This window comes from Branchiostoma belcheri, unplaced genomic scaffold (genome assembly GCF_001625305.1).
Source record: "Branchiostoma belcheri isolate BF01 breed outbred unplaced genomic scaffold, Haploidv18h27 scaffold2, whole genome shotgun sequence".
Classification (NCBI taxonomy): domain Eukaryota; kingdom Metazoa; phylum Chordata; class Leptocardii; order Amphioxiformes; family Branchiostomatidae; genus Branchiostoma; species Branchiostoma belcheri.
Genome location: NW_017803490.1, coordinates 8198180 through 8220555, shown reverse-complemented (window position 1 = coordinate 8220555; position 22376 = coordinate 8198180). Strand labels below are relative to the sequence as shown.

Genomic DNA, 22376 nt, shown 5'->3' with positions numbered 1-22376 from the left:
GCATACAACTCAAACTCAAGAGAACCATTCCCATTCCCAGAACTACCAATAGAAGCTCAGGATTCTTTGGGGATTAAGTGAAACTAGTCATTACAGCCTCTAACACACAGGCTGTCTTCGCTGTCAGGGGCTGGTTGGGTCTCCTCCCCGAGAGCTTGTGGCTTTCAACTAAAACCTCATACACCTCTAACTCAAGAGAACTATTCACAGCTCCAGAATTACCAATAGGAGCTCAGGGATTCTTTGCCGCTATGAATACTAGTCATCACAGCCTCCGACTCTATGGCAACAGACAGTTCTCAGTCTGACAATAACTGGTTCATGTTAGCATATATGCATAAATGAACACGGTAAGGATGTTCCAAATTCTTATTTTTAGGTTGCTTATTTTTAGGTGTTGGTCATCAAGATTCTAGTGTGGAAGGTCTGCATTTCAGAATAATATTCAAGTGTATATATCCGTACAAGGTATATATGAAAATATCACTTCACGGTTACTGGTACTGGTAGATAGAAACAGGCGATTGCAACCACACTTATTGTACGTTCACAGCTCTTTAAATGGATCCAAATTGGCTGACAACAATGTCCTTTGACAAAATGTTATTCTTGATGGTTTGTTACTTTTCCGCGTTAGAATTCATAGACTCGTCATCTTCCCTGTCCAAATCTGACGACAGCCCGTACATGTGCCCATTGGTCGCCTGGTCACCATGGCAACAGCTCGTTCCCGCCTCTTCGCACAGCGCGTGCGTGCTGTCAGTCTGCTCGTCGCCCATTGGTCCCAGCGGGAGGCGGTTGTCATGGCAACTGTCCGTGGAATCTCGCACGATCTGTAGCAGGCCCGGATCCCTTCTCAGCCCCTCTATGAACTCCCGCAGGATGAGGAAACCGTCCTGGTCGCTGTCTAACTCCTCGAATATCTTCTCAGTCACCTCCTGGATGTGGTGTTCCCGCTCCCGCCGTTCCTGGGCCAACAGGAGGTCGTCTATGTTGGTTTCCTCCTGAGGAAGTCTGATGTCTTGGAGAAACTGCAAAATATCAGTACATCATAGTTAGGTTAGCTGTTTGTCAATGAACGAGTTTGCTGCTTCTTACGATTTCAAATGCACAATGGCATTTTAAGACAACAGCAGGTCGTCTATGTTGGTTTCCTCTTGAGGAAGTCTGATGTCTTGGAGAAACTGCAGAATAAGATGAATATATTAGTTGGGTTCGTCGATGTATAACTTGTTTTTACGATTTCAAACATACATTGGTCATTAAAGTAATTCTTTCCTGAAATGTGTAATGTTTGCGGTGTTCCTGGGCCAACAGAAAGTCGTCTATGTTGGTTTCCTCTTGAGGAAGTCTGATGTCTTGGAGAAACTGCAGAATAAGATGAATATATTAGTTGGACTCATCGATGTATAACTTTATTGTTTCCTACGATTTTAAACATACATTGACCGGAAAAGTAATTCTTTCCTAAAATGTGTAATGTTTGCGGTGTTCCTTGACCATCAGCAGGTCGCCTATGTTGGTTTCCTCTTGGGGAAGTCTGATGTCTTGGAGAAACTAAAAAAAAAACACAGTACATCATAAGTTAGTTAGATTAGTTGTTTGTCGATGTATGGCTTCTTACGATTCCAAACATGCTTACTTGCTTGAGGCTGTCCATCGATGTCAATGGACAAATATACATTGGCAGGGTGAGTCATGGTAATCCTTTCCTGAATTGTGTAATGTTCGTGGTGTTTCACATAAAGTCACAAAGAATAACATTGCCATTGGAATCGTGTTTACGTAGATATCTGTACATAAACATTGCAAATGTTAACACTCAAAATACAGGAGACCAATGACCAAGGCTACCAGAGACACTGAACCTTCCTAAGAGGTCCTCAAGTAACTGCAGAACATGTTAGTTTTAGTGTTAGTCTTAGTACAGTTCTATGCATGCTGACATACTGTACATAGAACCGGTGTTCAGATTGGTGTTCGAATAGTCTTTAGAGGTGGTAGCCCTGTGACTACAGACCGAAGTGACTGGATATAGAAGTCAGAGAGTTGAGACCAAGTCCAACTCACTAGAGGCAGGTATGACTGTAGCAGCAATGAGGTTTATGGCCGTTGAAACACGATTAAAGTTCTAGTGACCGTTTGAAGAGTGTAGTTAGACATTTTACAACCTCATGTCTGTCCGTTTGCCATTTTGAGTGGGTCCAAAAGTTCTTACTCGGAAGACCTGCACGACACTCTTAATAGCTCCATTACGTACGCATACCCAGTAGGTGCTTTTAGGGTTCGTCTAGTTTTTCGCGAATGTTATGCCTGGAGTAAATGTGTAATGTACTGTGAACCTCTCTGGAGAAAGTAGCAGTCGAAGGATAATAAATGTCGACTACTTGAATCGGTGCAACATCCTAGAGGGCAGAATGGTCGCTTATCACCGGCTTTATGCATGGTACATAACGTTTTTTTTTTGTCCGCCTAGCACTCAGCAGTTATGGGAAAGTGTATGGCATCCCCTTGGCACTGCGGATCATACATGGTTGCGTGCGAAAAGTATTTGGAAGGGTTCACAAAATGGCTGAAAACACTTAGCATGGTGTACCAAACAATAAATTATTTTGCGTACCTTCTTTGACTTTGGAAGACTTAATGGTGAAAGCAAGTGTACGTTAATTCAAACCCTGCCTCCCTTCCACTGGTATTTTCGTGTTTTCTTTTCTACTCCTGGCATACTTGAAGTACCTAAAAAAACGCCTGGTTGCTTTTAGTGTGCATGTGAGGGGGCGAAAATTGATGTGTTCGTGTATGTCATCCATAAAATCAAAAAGAGTGGCTTAAAAAGCCTAAGCACGAGATGCTGATTATATTTGTACTCAGCACTTCCTAGTGAGCCGCCATTTCTGACTAACAGCGTTTCTACATAACTGCTGCTTACAAAGTGTAACCGACAGCAAAAACATCCTTCCAATCTTCAGTTCTCACTTTATCTGACAGTGAGTGATGAAGCCTTCCACAACAACACACACAGGGATTGCTCTGTGCATGTGTAGTCATCTGTCCGGATGTTATCTTTGTGTTATGTCATCCATCAATGAACCTAAGTTTTAAGTATTTGGTCTGCAATCCTGCCCATGATCAACTATGATGTAATACAAACATGGATCACGTTAAGTGCTTGCGTAAATTCTGTTAGGCTCGCTAACACTCACAATTTGTCATTTTGAGCTTCAGTCGTTTTATCTCTCATAGAATACAGTTTAACATCTTTTGACCCGAGTGGGTGTTTGGTATGTGTCAACAAATGGAGATACACTTTCACGCTAACTTCAAACGTGAGCCTTTAGAGCTAACTTCAAACGTGAGCCTTTAGAGCTAACTTCAAACGTGAGCCTTTAGAGCTAACTTCAAACGTGAGCCTTTAGAGCCCGTAGATAGCCAGGCTACGCTGTGAAGTGCACTTAACAACAAAATAAGTTCTGAAATGTGATTTCGAGTATACACCAAGTACCTTTTTTTACCATGCCCAAGGCAAGACAGGGCTACATAAAACCTGAGGAGTAAGCCGGAGGTTCATACATTGACCTTGATAAAATTATGGAATCGAAAACGTGTCGTCCCTACTGAATTGAGGCGCATCGCAGGATTTGAATCGGGCTCATAGTTTAACTACTCTCCAAGCAGAGGTTTGGATTTGGGGTTATTTTTGGCGTGTTTTTAGGCTTTTCTATCGGGGTTTCTCTTTTGCACTGAATTTTTTTTCTCACCAAATTCCAGTCCAAAAGAGAAACCCCGATAAACAAAAGCCTAAAACACGCCAAAAATAACCCCAAACCCCAAACATCTGCTTGGAGAGTAAGTTTAACTTCGGTTGTCTTAAATGTCTCTAACGCAGTGCTCTGTTAATGACGTTCAATATATGTCGCAAAGATAAATGACTGTTGGTTAAGTTTATACCATTGAGAGTTGCAATGAAGCATAACCGCTTGCGTAACAAGCTAATTCATCTAACAACGACGTTAGAAGAACTCCGACAGCTTTACTCATTAAGGAAAACGTCTCGAAGTGTCAAACCGCACACTTGTGCAATCAACTGATACCAGGGGGACCTATTACTCTACTTTATGTACCCGTCAGGGCTTTTGTGAAATGTTTCTGACTCAGGGAAAAGAGGTGCTGTTTCAGCAACCCAATTTCAGTGCAATTGCCAATCAATCTCTCGCCTTGCACTAAGCAAAGTCGTGAAAAAACTCAAAGACACATGTAGAAATTAAAACTAGAAAGGCAACATTTTGAAAGCAAATGCGTAATGTTTACCTTCACATGATTGTTCACATTATTGTTCCTCAAACATATTAATATATGATATATGGTGACCCCCCCCCCCAACTCTGCCTTGCTAGAAAATGTAACCCAACGCCACAGGGTGTCTGCTACAGCACTATTTATCATGGTGACAGACGCCTGTTCTAGGTCATCGACTTTGCTTGGTGAAGAACAAGAAGAAAAGAAACTTCACAAATCAATATGTAGTCCTTCTGGGAAGGACCCTGTTTGCAACCTCCGATACATCTCAACTCAGCAGGGACGACATCTTGTGCTTTCATAAACTCAGCAAGGTCGCTTCAAGGACATCTGGCATTTCAGTCAGATTTTGTGCAGCTGTACAAAATACTGTCTCTGGGGAATGGTAAAAACTTGGTTCGTAAATTCTTTCCAAAACAGTAGCGTAGGAGTGTAACAAGACTAAGCAGACACAGACAAGTTTAGATGAAGTAACTGTGCGCTGTGAACTATGTAACATCTAGCGTCAGTGCACAGCAAACCAGTCAGAATTGCCCTGATGAAGATTACAGACAGTCATCGAAACGTCGGCTCGTAAAAAAATAAATGGTTGTGATCAAAGAACTTTGCTATTCACAAGTTTAGATGAAGTTTGAGATCATAGGAAAAATTAGACCAACCAGGTAACGTTTCCATCCGTCTTTCCATCCAACAGATTAAAGTACGAAATACACTTGACATGTAAAGTTGATTAAACTTGAAGGATCATATCTTCGTTATAGACTGTATACATTTATATATCATCGTAAAGCTCATTTATCACAATTAAGATCACCGATCATTATCAAATATGTCATCAACTAATGAATCTATAATTACAAACATGTCAAGCTCATCTGATCATAATCATCAAAATAGACAGTAAATGATCCCCTTGCACCGTCTCTTGTTTACTTATATTGCATGTAACGAGTTTTTAAAATGAATGTTAAGCAGCATGGCAATCTTGATCACAAGTACTTGAAAGTTTCACACTTGTGCTGCATAGAATAGACCATTGAGAGTCGAACACGTCGAACCCCCTGTTCTATTTCGAATAGTGTGTTCGATTTGGTGTTCGATTGGGTTGTATGGGTTTCCTTAGGGTTATTACCTCAGTGTATAGAGGTTTCGTTTTAGAAAGAAAGAAATAAAGAAACAAAAACTCTTAATACTAGCATGAAATCTGAGTTAGTAAAAACCATAATGGGAATTAAACTGTTCTCCAACTCAAGAAACTTGAGAAAAGAAAGGGATCAGAAAGCTGATGAAGACCGAGTGAGTCGGTCTAAAATTCCGTTGAGTCAATTTTATTGAGTTGGAGAACAGTTTAATTCTCATTATAAAACTCTTTATACTTCACAAAGAGATAGGAGATCTTTGATTTCTCGCTATATTGGCTCGCTGGAGGCACTCGGCGCGAATAGTCTAAAGGGAATTTTGTAGACACTCGAGGTTTGCTGAGTCAGCCATGCCCTCTCGTTACCAGGGTGCCTGGGGGATCTCGTTACCAGTACATCAAAATAACAACATTCCTCATCCTGACAGCACCCCCTCGGTGTAAACCACCTGGTAATCTCAGATCCTGACACGTTCATGCTTTTGTGGGTTCAGACAAAGTCACGTTAATGGAGAGAAATGTTTCAATCCTTAATGCTGAGGTCACATTTCCAAACCGGGGCCCGGCCGGGCAGTCTTATGAAACGAGAAGTATGATATCCAGTCCCAAACACTAAAGATAGGCAACAATTAATTATGAGCACTACCTGTAGATATTCTTGATATCAATTGTTTTATTTTTCGTTTACGTAAACAACCCGGTCAGGATTGGGCTTGGAAATGAGACCTCAGCCTAACCGAAATACAAAGACGTGAATGTCTCTCTAGCCTGGTTGATATCATTATACAATGATGAGATCAGCAAGTCTTAGGGAGCTGCGGCCTCAGGTGTCCAGGTAAACTTTTAGGGCCCTCCCTGGTGTGCTTAAAGTCAGCGACCCACTTCTTAATGGTCGAAATGCAGGCGAATTAGCAACAAAGATTTGACTATATAACGAAGATGTCATGGGGAGGTCCTGTAACGACAAGCATAGTTCTAGCCCCTTCCTTCGCGGAAGGAAAACATAATTTTTGTTCTGTTTCTTCCTCTTCTTCTTCGAACACATAAGGTCAATAACCTTGGTAACTGGTGCTGTAGCAGACTCCCTGTGGTGTTGGGTTACATTATGAATTTGCTTTGCAAATGTTACCTTTCTAGTTTTCTCGGCTTTTTCCTCAGTGCTGATTGAAACAAAGCTTTGATTGCAAAGAAACGGGTCACAGTGAGACTTGGTGGGCATTTATAAAATGCTTTCTAGTTTATAGTTTACCTCCAAAATGTGATTTATTTTCCTAGTTTTTGGTGAGGTCTCGAATGTTTTATACGGCCTTCGTGCTTACGCATTTATCTAGATTTAAACATCGGTCAGACCATCAACATTACTGCCTGTCCAATCCTTCTTATGGGTAGGATAATCCTTTGATGGCCGATTTTTGTGTGTCTAACCCCTATCATTACGTCTTCGGCTTACCAAACATTGTCGAGAGCGTAGGAAGAACGCAGCGTATAATATCACTTATTCTAATGTAATAGCAGAAGGGGATTTGAGACTACGCATCTAAGTAAGCCGAGGCGGTTTAGATGTGTGCGTATCGTACTGGTGCATGTGTCATGTTCCTATGAAGTGTTGGTTGGCTTTTACGAGAAAATGCGGACCATTTACCACATGCGGCTGGTTTTGAGTTGCAAAGAAAAGAAGTAAAATCTACCCCTTACTGCGTTATTGTGTAGAAAGCTGGTCTTTGCAAACTATTTTATAGGAGTATTTTCAGAAGAAAAGACGTGGAATCTACCGCTTGCTGGGAACTTGTTGAGGAATCTTGTCGTTGGCAAACTATTTTATTTGAGTATTCTTAGTAAACCTGTTAATGGTTTTTGTCATCCCATTTTGACAGGAAAATATACGGTAGCGATTTGTAAATGGATATAACACAATAAGAAGAGTTTTAAAAAGTCTATTTACCGTCCTTCGCTTCTGTTCAAAAATCAAATATACACCATCCATCGCACACACAAACTAAATAAGGACTCACAAGCATACACATGGTAATAGAATACATGTCCTAACTTATGACTGTAAGCTAGGAATGCAACATGCATTATATATCATAAAGGATATTGCTGTCCAATATCACAAAACCCGCACATTGTAGAAAAAGTGGGATCATTCGTCTTCTACTGTCTCGGAAAAAGAAGTAGAACCCAATAAGTTAGTATTTAGTTCCGAGAAGAAGAAGTAGAAGAAGAAGTTACATGAAGTTACATCCATTGTCCATCCTTTATTGTTATGTTACATGTACTTGCAATTAGCCTACGGACAAGACCTTAGTAAACTTTCTACTTGTGGACCTCGTTACCAGTTTATTTACTACAATTCTAAAGCACGGTACTGTTTACAAAAGTAACTGTTTACTACAACTAGTAAACCCAATTTGTCGTGCAGTGAAAGGCACAATAAATTTCCCCACCGTGAGCACGTTGATGAGTTCCTTCTTGCTGACAACTGAATAAACTACCGAGTGAGCGAAGTGAACAAAGAAACAAATCACTTGTGTCCATGTGACCGATATTGTATATACAGGAGTTATTCTAAACCAGGGAATAAGGGCGCTGCTCCCTCATGTAACCAGCCAGCACCTTCATGTCAATTTTCAGATTAAACCCTACGTGGCTACATACACAGCATTAAGTCTTTCTGAATTTTTTTCTAGAAAAAAAAAAACCCTGGTATATACAACCAGGCTTTACAACTGTAACACTGTTACAAAGGGACAACAAATATACCCCACCGTGAGCACGTTGATGAGTTCCTTCTTGCTGACAGTCCCGTCGCTGTTCAGGTCGAAGATACAGAAGGCCCACTTCAGTCTCTCCATGGGGGTTCCCCTCAGCATGGCGGACATCCCGCACAGGAACTCCCGGAAGTCCACGCACCCGCTGGCGTCACGGTCAAACGTGTGGAAAATACGTCTGGCCAGGATCTGGGGAACAGAATGTATAAATTATAACTTCGCTCACTCGCTCACTATTTGCATACTATCGGGTTTTCTTGGAATTAAAGTCGAATGCTGCCAAACGCCAAGAGGAAGCAGTTTGCTCATAAAGTATTGCGTTTGGCAGGCGCTCCGCTATGGGACGTCTTTCATCAGTGAGGTTGTAATCCCCAAGCCTGGACGGCAGCGCACACATCCATCAACAATCCGTGCCCGGACTAACCACGCATGAAGGGAAAACGTTGCGATTGTAGTCCCTAGTTAAAGGCATCCAATGCACTTTTTAGGGCTTGGAAACCTGATTTTTCTAAGTCAATATTGTAGTCATTTATCTACATGCTGAGATGAAACCTCACTATCCCAATGTATATTGACCGTCATAAAGCAAAAATTCTGACGGAGAATGCCTTTAAAAATTAATATCTTTGAAAATCCTTTTTCCCATGAAAAGTTTAGTCCAGTTTGGAGACTTTAGTGCTAGAATGAACAGGTAGGGTCTAAACGTTCCTACTTTGGCCAAATGGTCAAATACTTTGGTGTTCATTCCACCAGTTTAGTGGGCATAATGAGAGACCTGAGTGATGAGGTCTTGCCGGCCTGCCCAGGGCGGTTGGATACATGAGACAATTAGGTCAAAATTAGTTGTTTTTTTTACTGTTGTTAGCTGAAAATCACTCAACGTCTGTTTTCACAACCACCAACTGACCTTGTGTGTGCTGCTTCGTTAGCCTTTGTTGAAGCATCTTTCATTCCAAGGTTCTATGCTTATGTACATGTCTGCACATTCTGGGGAGAGCATTCTAGTCTACGTGCACAAATTCAGAAGGGAATGTGTACAAGGTTTTGACAGAGAGAAAGAAAGACATCAGTAGACAGAACTGTCGTATCAATTGGCATATTCTAGTGAAAGACATAATTCAAAGTCTTTTCAATTTATACAACTGTAGATAAGCGTTTCTTCTTACCTAAAACACCAGGGTTTCATAGTAATTTATGTTATGTTAAACTTTGAGACGGAAAAACGAAAAACTCCATCCAATCTTTTCTTGTTCTCCTAATGGCGCTTCGTGCCTGTTTTATGGATCGATAAAAATGTCAAACCCTTAAATCCCACGAAAGAAGATAATACTTCTGCGGAACTCTGGCTTTGCAACCAAGCCCTAAGATTAGGAAAATTCATGAATACGTTTTATATACACGTAGGTGAAGTATTAAGTGGTATTACTTTGTACGATTTTCATACAAATTATGCAACACTGTAGCTCTTAAAAATAATTGCTTCCAGCACAGTGTCTCTGCACGTAATAACGTATCTACACAACGTACTGACAACCCATGTCAGATCCCCACATACCCAAGCATAGTCTGCTAAAAATAATTTAGAACTAAAGCTGATAATCTACCATAATCATCTTGCTTTTAATACAGTCTGACTGCTGTACAAGACAGTCACCCTGGCAAACATCGTAACTGTCCATGTCGTCTAGATCAGATATAAAGCAATATATATCCCCAGTTACACAACAACGTAGAGAAAGCCCATATCACATGCTCAATTACATACATACACAAGCATTCTCAGTACTTCTTCATAATTAATAATCTTCACTAAAACTGATAATCTATCATGATCAGTTCATTTTTAATATAGTTTGGCTGCTATGCAAGATAAGACCACGTTGCAGTCAAAATCCCTCGGCCTGATATTCCGTTAAGGCACCCTGGTAGACACCATGATATTCCGTTATGGCACCCTGGTAGAATCGTCTAGATGAGATATACAGCAATATATTACAATATATCCCCTGTTACACAACGTAGATAAAGCCCATATCACATGCTCAATTACATACATACACAAGCATTCTCAGTACTTCTTCATAATAGATAATCTAAACTAAAACTGATAACTATCTTAATTAGCTCGCTTTTAATATAGTTTGGCTGCTATGCAAGATAAGACCACTTTGCAGTCAAAATCCCTCGGCCTTATATTCCGTAAAGACACCCTGGTAGACATCATAGCTGTCTATATCGTCTAGATATAAGATATGAAATATGAAGCAGCAATATATATCCACCAGTCCTAATACCTTAAGGATTACTGTGGTAATCGCCTGAGGTTTTCATCAGTGGCTGATCTCAGCTGAGGGATTATCAACATTCTTACATAACTGTAAGGCCACACCAAGTAATTTGTATGGATGACGTTCTCTGGAGACCCTAATTCTAATGCGAGAGCGCGAAATAAAAACATGAAGGGTCGAAAGAAGCAAGATGCCTAGATTTGAAATATACTAAGGGACGACAAATGTTAGGACACAAATTGAATGAGGGAACACAGTGTAACAACCAACGAACCTATAATAGCCTCCGGCTAGTTGGGCAGTCCTGGCTGTATATATATATCTGTTTATACAGTCTAATAAATCAAATCAAACATCCAACAAGTCTTTTATTCGTAATGAAAACAGCAATAAATCAGTGGAACAGCAGTTGTCGTCCTGCCCTGTATCTTTCCTTTTATCTTCCCTTATCCCACTGTCGTGACTCTTTGGTCATAGATAGGAAGCGGAAGAGTCTTTTTTTCTGGAAACAGGCCAAAATCAATGCGCGCGCGGACGTAAAATTACTGGCCTAATCCTGTGGCATTATGTCGGCGGCAGATATAGACAATTGTAACTATAATCCATCTTATATGAGATTGATAGTTAAGGGTTATTTCAGGTCGCTGGAAGAAAAGGCACGATCGGATATACTGATAAGCATGGAAAGGCCTTAGTTGTAAATCGTCCTATACAGTTAATTGGTTAACTTTAATAGAAACAGAAAATCAGCACTAAGCTATAAAAAGCAGTTACTCAAGCAACTGGATATGATTTTGGAAACGGTCAGACGTTTCAGGTAGCATCCACTACATTTTGTCAGTGACACTGGAGAGTTGTCAGAAAAGCAGGCCTATAAGCACGAACTATTGATTGATGTGACATCGGTTTCGTAATGGTACTTAGTTAGACTTGGTGTGGTATGGAATACTGTACGTCTTTTGTCTTCTAGTATTATTGTAACAGAACAAGAAACAGTCATGCCTTCAAATATTAGAGTTATCAACCAAGAATTGAGGTGCTCAAAAACTCCCCAGAACTATCGTAGACTGGAACTCGTTGCCACCAGCACAGTCAGTTGGGGCATCATCACTAGAAAGCTTGAAACAACTCTTTCAATTACATGTACAAAAACTGAGTGTCAGAAGTCGTTTAGTGTGATATAGCTAGCTGCCGCCACGCCGCGTGCCTGCGAAGCTGGTGTGTTACACCGAAGGGCAATTATACCGGCTATACAGATACAGAAGCTGGTGTGTTACGCCGAAGGGCAATTATACCGGCTATACAGATACAGAAGCTGGTGTGCTACCGAAGGGCAGTTAAACCGCCTATACTGATACAGATACAGCACCAGCAAAATTATTCAATGGGAGAAATAGCTTAGCCTTGACCATTGATGTTCACAGTACATCACAGACTCAAAGTGGCATGGACCTGATGTTTGGGGCCCGTAAAAGTCGTGGTGAACAACGAACTTTGATACTCAATGATTTATGGGAGGACAAATGTGGGTACCCCAGGGGTACGTTTTAGGCCCATCACTCATACATGTCCATTACTGACTCCCTCGGCGTGCAACAGGTGAACAGGAGAGGGTCTTAAATCTCCGAACTGCGCGCTGTTCAGGCCTCGAGAGAATCCATGATCACAAGTTTGGTTTATATTTTTTACCAAGAACCGAGACGAAAAGTCCGGAGGGGCATAGAGGAAGCCGGTCGTAGATTCTACAGACTTTGGATATTGGCTTTTTATGTTTACCTTTACGGAAGGTAGACATATTGCTTTCGCTCTGTATCATCTTCTTCTATTCCTCAGACAAGTCATGTCAATGAACAGAACCAGGCGGATATATACATTGTACACACACACACACACACACACACACACACAAACACACACACACACACACACACACACACACACAACTACACACACTACACACACACACACACACACTACATATATATATATATATATATATATATATATATATATATATATATATATATATATATATATATATGCGTGTGTGTTACATTTCTAGTGTGCATTTGCCTTTACCAGATAAACTCTTCTTTATGCAATGTATACTACTTGCCCTCCTTACAGTACAGATATCGCTTGATATATGTAAATTTCTACTCAAAATTTACCGAACGCTCAAAGCTATGTCAGGGAGACGGCAATGATTTTAGACTACCCGCTGTGTTCTGGGTTAACGTTACATTACAAAGTTCTGTTAGTAATAAACATTCGTCATGCGATGAACGCTAAGTTCTCTAACGGCTGCAATGGACAAATAATGGCCATTCCAATGTCAAGTTCACTAAAACTTTGTAGAACGCTGAAAGCTATGTGAGACATCATCCTTTTAACGGCAATGATACCAGACTATCCGAAGTGTATGTTATATTAGACTGTTCCGTTAGTGATAAACATTTGTCATGAACGCTAAGTTCTCTAACGTCTGCATTGGAGAAATTACGACCATTCCGCTGTCTAGCGGGAACGCGCTACTGTAAAACGTTCTGTCGGTGACGAATGATCTCCACGAGTGGTTAGCTCGTGAAATGAAAGCGTTGAAATGTTACAGATAGATAAAAAGATTTGCATAATTAGAAATTACAACACAAAACGCATGGGTTTGCAATACAATTGCACGTGCACAATGCTTGCGTGGTTGTCACAATGAAAGTTTTTTTATGCCGGTCAGACCTACTGAGTGGAAGTTTATGTTGAGTATTTCTGTTCCTCAGAAATATGCACAGTCGTTATGAATGCTAAGGTTTCTAACGATGGAGAAATCACGACCATTCCGCTGTCTAGTGGGAGCGGGGTGCTGTAAAACGTTCTGGCGGTGACGAACGATCTCCGTGAGCTATTACCTCCATGAAAGCGGCACTGGAAGGCCGCCATATTCCCAGGGAGTTAAATCTCTGGACCGTTCTGCTTTATTAAACAGTGATGATGGATGCCACATGGAGAGCTTTCAGTCCCTAACCGCAGCAGCCTACGAGAATGTTAGACGGATCCGGAACCAACTCTTTGAAGATCGAAGTGTTTCACGTATAGAGCTGTGAAACGTTAATCATGGAATGATCTACCACTTCTTTTGCAATCCACGTAGTTAAAATAAGGTCCGTCAAGAACGGTCTGCTCGAAATGCTCGTTGTGCAATTAGATTTTTTTTTAAATTAATTGTGTTTATTGTGGTTGGTTAATTGAAATTCTAATTCTCAAGTTGCCTGCAATAGTCTGATGATGGATACCACATGGAGAGCCTTTAGTCCCTAACCGCAGCAGCCCACAAGAACGTTGCCTGCAACAGTCGGTTCTCATCTCGACAAACTTACCAGGGGACTTTTTTCTAAGGATAATTTAGGAAAAATTTAGTATAAGAAAAAGGTCTATTTCCCTATGGTTTGTTTCCGATTATTGACCTAACGATATCACAATAACTTTAACAAGGCTGTTTCCTTTAATTCCTTTAATTTATATCCAGAACCATGTTGTTATCCAGAAACAAGATCAGGCACGAATATGGATAGTCCATATCTAGAACAGTGCCTGGGGCAAACCTACGTTTGTTCGATACGATAGAGACTATCCAGATCCGTGCCTGATCCTAACCCCAGACGCAGTTCTGGATAGTCCGTACGTTTCTAGAAACGTTTCTGTGGCAATTCACATTAAGGAATACGTGGCGGAGACTATCAAGAACCTTAAACCATTCAGACACAGAACTAGATAGGCACGAGTCTGGATATGATAGAGACTATCAATCCTGCACCGTACCTGATCCTAACCCTAACCAATTCAAACACAAAAGTAGATAGGCACAGTTCTGGAAACGGCAGTACTCACCGCTTTAATCTCGGCGTTGCCGTGCTCGAAGTGGTTGCAGTAGAAGCCGACGAACTGGCGCTCGGACAGCTGACCGTCCGGACAGTCCGTCAGGAACAGCCGGTACCACTGCTTTACTTCAGCCACTGTGAAGTGCGTCACCCTCGCCAACTGGAGGGGAGAGAGAGGGAGAGTGAGTGAGAGAGAGAGTGGGTGAGTGAGTGAGTGAGAGAAAGAGGAGGGATTCAGAGAGAGAGAGAGAGAGAGAGAGGGAGAGAGAGCAGGAACATCCGGTACCACTGCTTCACCTCCGCCACTGTGAAGTGTGTCACCCTCGCTAACTGAAGAATAAAACATACATTGAGGATGGTTAGTTACTCGAAACGTCCGAAATTAATATTCGTAATTTATCCAGTAGTAGAGACATAGAGAAGGGAAGACAATCAAAATATAGAGATGAAGAAAAACTAGTACCTCGCCAACAAGACAAGGAAACAGAGAGATGAACAGAGAACTAGTGAGGTAACATTTGCGTGCAGATGCATAATGTTAATCTGTTTATAATATGGTGCCCAGCCCCTACAACTCTGCCCTGCAACTTGCTACATCATGTAACCTAACACCACAGGGTGTCTCCTACAGCACCAGTTACCATGGTGACTGACGTCTGGATTTTCTATTCTTTATTTTTACACGTGTTTTCATGTTCTGTTCCCGCATTTAATTCTCGATTTCCGTCTCTCATTCTCCTACAGAATAATGAGATTTGTAACGCTATAGATATTGATCAGATATCACGCTTGTTACAATTCGTTCCAACAACCTCTTTCTATGGCCTTCGTCACTTCAGAGGATCTAATGGAACAGATAGGAAATTGGCTTCGGCATGTCATGTTTGTTAAGTGTCGAACCGGACACATCTAGAGCTACTTTGAAGTCCCTCAGGTCTAATTGAAGTAAATCCCGTTAGCACTGTGGTCGCCTTGTGGACATCGATCGTAAACAAGCTTGGAGCGCTTCCACGGGAATCAATGTTCTGATTTAGGGTTGCAAAATGGTCACAGGAAGTAAACATGAACAAACTAGAACGCCCCAATTTTTGCATTATTGGTCTCTTTAGATCAAGAGAGTCATTTTTCTGAATGGCCATCCCCTGACTTGTTTCTGGATGCACAGTTGATATTCAAATTTTTAACATGCAGGATTTCTTCCATATCTTGTCACCTTCTTTCATAAATCTTTATTTGCCAGATCACGTGCATCGCTTAAGAAAAAAAGAATTTGTGTATATTTTTGATGTGAATTGTTTAATCTTCGTTCGTGCAAACTTAACAGGCCGACCGGGCCGTTTGGAAATGTGACTTAATAGCATAATTTTACATCTATGTGGTAGTTCAGTGTAATAGGCAGGGAGTGAATAAGGAGAATATACTCAGGTACTTGACGAAAAACATTACTTATAAAAGACAGGAAAACACAAAAAAATTTTTAAAAACTAATCATGTTTGCGTATATTCTTGATATGAATTTATTTTTCGTCCGGCCGGGTCCTGGTTTGCAAATAGGATAACTACATATCTATGTATTAGGCAGGAGTGGCTCAAAATATATTCGGGAACTTGCCTAGTTTTTATTTAGCACCGGTCTCACGTTGCGTTAGTATAAATGCCATGGTCACTCCTGGCCGTCTTCCCTCGCTTTCTTCTTCTTTCATAAATCTTGACTTGCCATATCACGTACATCACAGAAAATAAATCATTTGTGTATATTGCTGATTTGAACAGCCTGGCCGGGCTGCGGTTTGGAAATGGGACCTAATAGCACATTAAGTACACGTACATGCCTATGTGGCGGGCAATGGATAAAGGATAATATATTCGGGAACTTGTCTAGTTGTGATTTAGCATCGGTCTCACGTCGCCTTAGTATAAATGCCATGCCCGGCCGGGCCCCCGTTTGGAAATGTGACTTAATAGCATAATTTTACATCTATATAGTGCAGTGTAATAGGGAGAGAGTGGATAAGGAAAATGTAGTCGGGAACTTGTCTAGTTTTGATTTTGCGACGGTCTCACGTCGCGTTAGTGTAAATGCCATGCCCGGCCGGGCTCCAGTTTGGAAATGTGACTTAATAGCATAATTTTACATCTATGTAGTGCAGTGTAATAGGGAGAGAGTGGATAAGGAAAATGTACTCGGGAACTTGTCTAGTTTTGATTTAGAGTCGGTCTCACGTCGCGTTAGTGTAAATGCCATGGTCACTCCCGGTTGTCTTCCGTCGCTTTTACGGCACGAGGAATGATATTTACGGTTGTCAAATGACCGGCAGAGCCATCACAAGCAGTAAACCTCAACTCACATCCGCTGCCTCCGACTGTTACTGTCGGGATATTTATAACCAGGTTTCTGGCGTTTTCCGTTCAGATATGTCTATCACACGTCATCCACGGGGAGCGTGCATGTCTGGAATACTTTCCCCGCATTCTGAAGCTGTTTCAAACACCGCGCGATGCTTTATAGGGGTTATATAGTTCACGTGTGCGGCAGTAAACCTTTCTGTCAGCCCGGCTGGTTAAGAATGTTACCGCGCGCCTGCAGGAGTCCGATAACCGGGCTGCTGCGCTCACCGGGGGGAGTTTCCCGCTTTCTCCTAGACCTTAAGTGCTGTGTCATTCGCTAGAGTCGTAAAGTTGACCTCAAGGCGCTCAATAAAGTTACTTGAGGAATGTCTCAGTTTCCGTGCCTTTGCGCAATTTGCAGGGAAAGGTAGTTACTCTATATCTAACAGCGCCGTAAACTTGGCAATGCCTTCTCTGTGTTTTGGCGAAAGTTACTTCGGCTAGAATTATTGTTTTGGTGAAAGTTTCTTGAGGTAAAATAACTATAGAATATAGATGGTTTGTTGTTGTTTCTTGAACCGTGCTTTATCCAGAACCATGCTCAGGTTCGGTTCCTGATAGCCAGAACTGTGCCTGGGGTAAAATCTATGTTTTGGATACTTTTTTTCCATAGACCTTAAGTGCTGTGTCATTCACTAGAGTCATAAAGTTGACCTAAAGGCGCTCAGTTTCTGTGCCTTTGCGCAATTTGCAGGGAAAGGTAGTTACTCTAAGTTAACAGTGCCGTAACTTGCATTCTCTGGGTTTTGGCAAAAGTTTCTTGAAATGAAATTATTATTTGTTTTGATGAAAGTTTCCTGGGATAAAATCATTATAGATGTTTCTTCTTGTTCCTAGAACCGTAATTTATCCAGAACCATGCTCATGGACCAAGCTCGGTTCCTGATAGCCCACGTATATTCGGAAAATTCAGGCCTACGCAGAGCATTGCCCTGAACATCGTTACACACGCTACTAACAACAGAGCAGGACTTAAAGGTCAGGTTATGATCAGACGTTCAGGTCATGATGTTACGAAAATAGGAACCGGTAACGACCGGATGATTGGCGTGCACCCGATCTTGTGCGTCAATGGCAATCTGTAGTCTCCACCAGACTCCTTTGCAGGCTGAATTAATAGTAGAAATCAGGCTTAAAAGGGGACTTAATTGGCCAGAGGAGTTGGCCGGCGATAGAGGGCCCATTATCCGTGCAGGCAAATTGACCCTTTCTTGCCGGTCAACTCCTCTGGCCAATTAAATCTAGTCTCCACCAGACTCCTTTTGTAGGCTGATAAATAGTAGAAATTGGCCTAAAAAGGGAATATCATGGGCAGAGGAGATGGCCGCCATAGAATCTCCAGCTTGCCATATTCCCTTTTTAGGCCAATTTCTACTATTTATCAGCTTGCAATGGCAAAAGGAGTCTAGTGGAAACTAAATTAAACCCCCTTTTTAAGCAGATTTCTACTATTTATTCAGCCTGCAAAGGAGTCTGGTGGAGACTAGAAAATCGGTCGTAGAAGCGAGTCGACCTTATAACTGCAGATCGAGGAAATGGCAACATACATGGCATCTGGTAATGAGAGGTTATGGATTCCCGTATGTTTTCTGACATTGGTTTATATTATAGAAGTGTTTCTAGTATACGGGTGGCGAGGTGTTCTTGTGGTTAGTGTTGCTAGCCAAGGCTCTAGGTTCAGATATCTGGTGGTTTAGACAAGCGATTTAACATTTATGTCCTCCCTCGACTGATGTGAAAATAAGTAACTGGCTTCGGTTAGGGCATGGTCACATTTCCAAGCCGGGGCCCGACCGGGTTGTTTGCGTGAACGAAAAATAGACAATTTGTATTAAGAGTACACAAAAATAGTGCTCATGGTTAATTTTCTAAAAAATTTTTTTGTGTTTCGCTGTCTTATATCATAATTTTCGTTCCAAACGACTGCCCGGTCGGGCCCCGGGTTGGGAAATGTGACCGCGCCTTTAGGAACGTTTTCTCGGATGAAACGTAAAGCCTGGTCGAACTGACCGAAGATTTTTAAAACCCACATAATCAGTCACAATTGTTTGTCTAGATACTACTTTAAACGTCCCGACATTATATTACATCAGCACTCTTCGTAACAGGTGTCTCTCAGTTTTTGAACAGTACTGATACGGAACAGTAGGCAGAACGAAAATAGCTTGTTCGTCTTAGAAACATCGCCCAGACCGTTATGCTGAGGATCACATTCCCAAACCGGGGCCCGGCTGAGCAGTCTTACGGAACGAAAAGTACGATATAAAAGACAAGAAAACACAGAAAAGTTTTCGATAATAATCATGGGCACTATTTCTGTAAATGTGACCTAGGCATAAGCTCTGTTGGTTCAAAGTCACAAGAAAATCGAACGATCGTCTTCAACCATGCACGACTAAAGAACAAGGTTGTTTTGGATGAAGGTTAGACATCCAGGTAATACGATACGCCAAAAACAGTTACTCAAGCAACTGGATATGATTTCGAAAACGTCAGACGTTTCAGGTAGTATCCACTACCTTTCGTCAGTGACTGAGAGACCAGAGGGGAAATGCAGGTCAATAGGTTGTGCTTATAAACCTGCATTTCTCCTCTGGTCTCTCAAGTCACTGACAAAAGCTAGTGGATACTAGCTGAAACGTCTGACCGCTTCCAAAATTATATCCAGTTGCTAGAGTAACTGCCTTTTGGCGTTTTTCAAGGTAGATAACCTGAACGTTAATCCGAGTTTATCTTATATAAAGGCACGTGTGTGTTTTATTATTCCGGTGTTGATCCTGTGCGACTCCCAGAGGCAATAAACATTCTGCGGTTGGTACTTAACGGTGTACGCTGTAAATCCTGACGTTCTAAGACTTCGCCATATGAATATTAAGATAAAACCAAGATCTGGAAGTGACATCTACTCGTTTTATACTTGGAAATGCAGCATTCTGAAGCTATGTACAGTAAGCATAAAAGGTGGTCTTATACCCGACAAAACGTACAATTTGCAAACATCTTTAAATTTAACTTTGTGCGATTTGCAAAGGTGTTTGGCAACAAGTTTTCGTACGTCGTATAAGAAGATACAAGGCTTTATTCAGGGTAAAAAGGATGATGAGGCAATTTCAACACTAAGTTACATCAGTTAGTATCCATTTGGACACAGTAAAATTAGCAAAAAGTCTTCATCTTAACAAATACATTGCGCGTATGGACCTAGGCTTGAGGCTTGTCTTTTGTAGTTGACATGGCATTTTTCAGTCGTAGATATAGAAGGCAGCGCTTTAACGTACTCAGAGACTCGAAATGCTAGAATCTTGTCTTTTCTTTTTTTATCATAACGTTTGATCATATTCCTTGTGTGCGATCGTCGCGCGATCGTAAACTGCGGGCATTCTTGAGATAGTTCAACGTGTCTTGCAAAATTTTGCTGTCTTCTTAGGGAAAATTCTGACTAAATGCTGGTCAGCTGTTGCTTCTGTCATTGCCTGAAAATTCTACGGCAAAAAAATCGTACGTTCGAAGACCTACGCGCCATTGCCGTGTCAGCTTCCTCTGTGTATGTTTCTGGGCGATTTTTGTTGACGCATGATATTAGAATGACTGAAATTGTACATTTATGCTCTTGCAAGCTAAATACACAAGCTAAGCTAAATAAACAAAAAGTTACAGCAATATCTTACTAAAACTGTACATGCTAATGCGATCTATATTTTAAAGTTCAACTTCTTCTCGCTTCTTAAGGCAGTTGTAGATGTATGAACATTCGGAGCTGTACCTTTGATCTTGGAGTTTCTCCCTATAAGTCTCACCTAAGTCAGCATTCTCTTGGACTGTGTTGTTGGCATGACAGTATAGAAGACTTCTATGTCAAATACTAAATTAAGTAAAAGACAAATCTTAGAATTTTTCCATATTAATCTTACCTGAGTGAGCATTCTCTTCGACCATTACGTTCTCTGAGCGTTTTTAGTTGTTGAAATGATGTTAGAGAAGACTACTCTATCAAGAGTATCAATCTTACCTGAGTCAGCATCCTCTTGGACTGTTCTCTGAGCGGCCTTTTCCCGTTGTAGGTCCTCCTGAGGTGGGTCTTACACGTCTGCATCCGGCTGCCGAAACAACCCATCCCGTCCGTCTCCCCGCTACTCCTTCTCTTCTCAAACACAGACGTTACCCGGCTCTGCAGCCCGCCCATACCGCTCTACAGGCTGCCTTCTCTTGGGTTTAATATTAGTACCTTCGCCTCAGCGTCCGCTATTCGGGGATGTCCGCACCGCGCGCACTGTTGCCGCCTTTAGGCGTTTATTTGAGCTGATTGCACGGAAAACTCGCTTCCGGAAACATCTTACCGAGAGGAGTATTAGGTCTGGAAATTTGGTACCAGGGGACGGTACGTTAGATGATTTAGGGGGGATTTCCCTATAATATATCAAGGGAGGATTCGTTAATCAAAAATTGCTTTGGTGCAAGGGACATGCATGTTAAACTTCAGAATTACAAAACTCGCTTCCGGAAACATCTTACCGAGAGGAGTATTAGGTCTGGAAATTTGCTACCTGGGGATGGTACGTTAGATGCTTTGGATGCATGTCCCTATAATATATTAAGGGAGGATTCGTTAATGAAAAATGGCATCGGGACATGCTTCTTAAACTTTAGAATTACAAAACTCGCTTCCGGAAAAATCTTACCTAGAGGAGTATTAGGTCTGGAAATTTGGTACCTGGGGATGGTACGTTAGATGATTTAGGGAGAATGTCCTATCATGTCCCTATAGTATATTAAGGGAAGATTCGTTAATGAAAAATGGCATGGGTACAACTACCGTACAAGGGACACGCATGTAACGTTAGAGATACAAAACTCGCTTCCGGAAACATCTTCCAAAGAGGAGTGTTAGGTCTGGAAATTTGCTACCTGGGGACGGTGCGTTAGATGGTTTAGGAGGGGTGATGGCTCCTCGATGTATTAAGGGAAGATTCGTTAATAAAATAGTGAGTGCAATCTGTAGTTGCCTTTAACCATGTAAAGAATGGGTTCAGACAGACTCACTCTAAAGATTAGTTCCAGTACAGGTGTAATGGTGCACTCTTGACCACCAAAAGCCGGTCGTAATGTAGGAAAGCGCAGTAAATGCACTCTGAGGTACAGACCTTACATTTTAGCAGGCGATCAGCAAAGTTGACTGCTGTTGTACTCAGAACCGCAACTATCTTATTCTTATAAACCTGCAATTGTCCTGCAGTCTCTTAGTGTCATCGACGAAAGTTAGTGGCCATGGATACTACCTGAAAGGTCAGACCGTTTCCAAAATCATATCAAGTTGCTTGAGTAACTGTTTTTTTGGGGGGGCGTATCTTATTCCATGCCTGGATTGGCTATGGATCTACGTTCTTGGATACGCGGACTCTATCCAGTGTTGATATGCAGAATTTGTTGACCTGGTCAACTGGTATCGAAAGTGAGAGAAAACAGAAACAGGGAGAGGGGGGCGGAGGGATCAGATCAGACTTGATTAATTAGTACATTTATTTAGTACTTTTAATTATTTGAGGTATACGTAAAAAAACCTGTTAAGCCGAAAAATGGTGTTGAACGTTATTTTGTACCATTAGTTTTTTTTTAGGAAAAAGTA

The 22376-nt window shown here is 41.5% G+C and overlaps 1 protein-coding gene across 1 annotated transcript; it reads right to left on the bottom strand.

Annotated features, from left to right (window-relative positions):
* Nucleotides 1–534: 534 nt before the first annotated feature.
* LOC109468504 (neurocalcin homolog) lies at nt 535–20936 on the bottom strand. Its single transcript, XM_019766747.1, has 4 exons — nt 20763–20936; nt 14376–14525; nt 8203–8394; nt 535–1004 (listed from the first exon to the last, which is right to left on the bottom strand). The coding sequence occupies exons 1-4, from the start codon at nt 20934–20936 to the stop codon at nt 621–623; spliced, it is 900 nt and encodes a 299-aa protein (XP_019622306.1). The 3' UTR covers nt 535–620.
* Between the last annotated feature and the right edge of the window lie 1440 nt (nt 20937–22376).

Coding starts and splice junctions, on each gene's coding strand:
- LOC109468504 (XM_019766747.1), bottom strand. CDS start 20,936: ATGGGCGGGCTGCAGAGCCGGGTAACGTCTGTGTTTGAGAAGAGAAGG. Junction 8,395..14,375: donor GCAACGCCGAGATTAAAGCG/GTGAGTACTGCC, acceptor TCTGTTCCCCAG/ATCCTGGCCAGACGTATTTT. Junction 1,005..8,202: donor AACTCATCAACGTGCTCACG/GTGGGGTATATT, acceptor AGACTTCCTCAG/GAGGAAACCAACATAGACGA.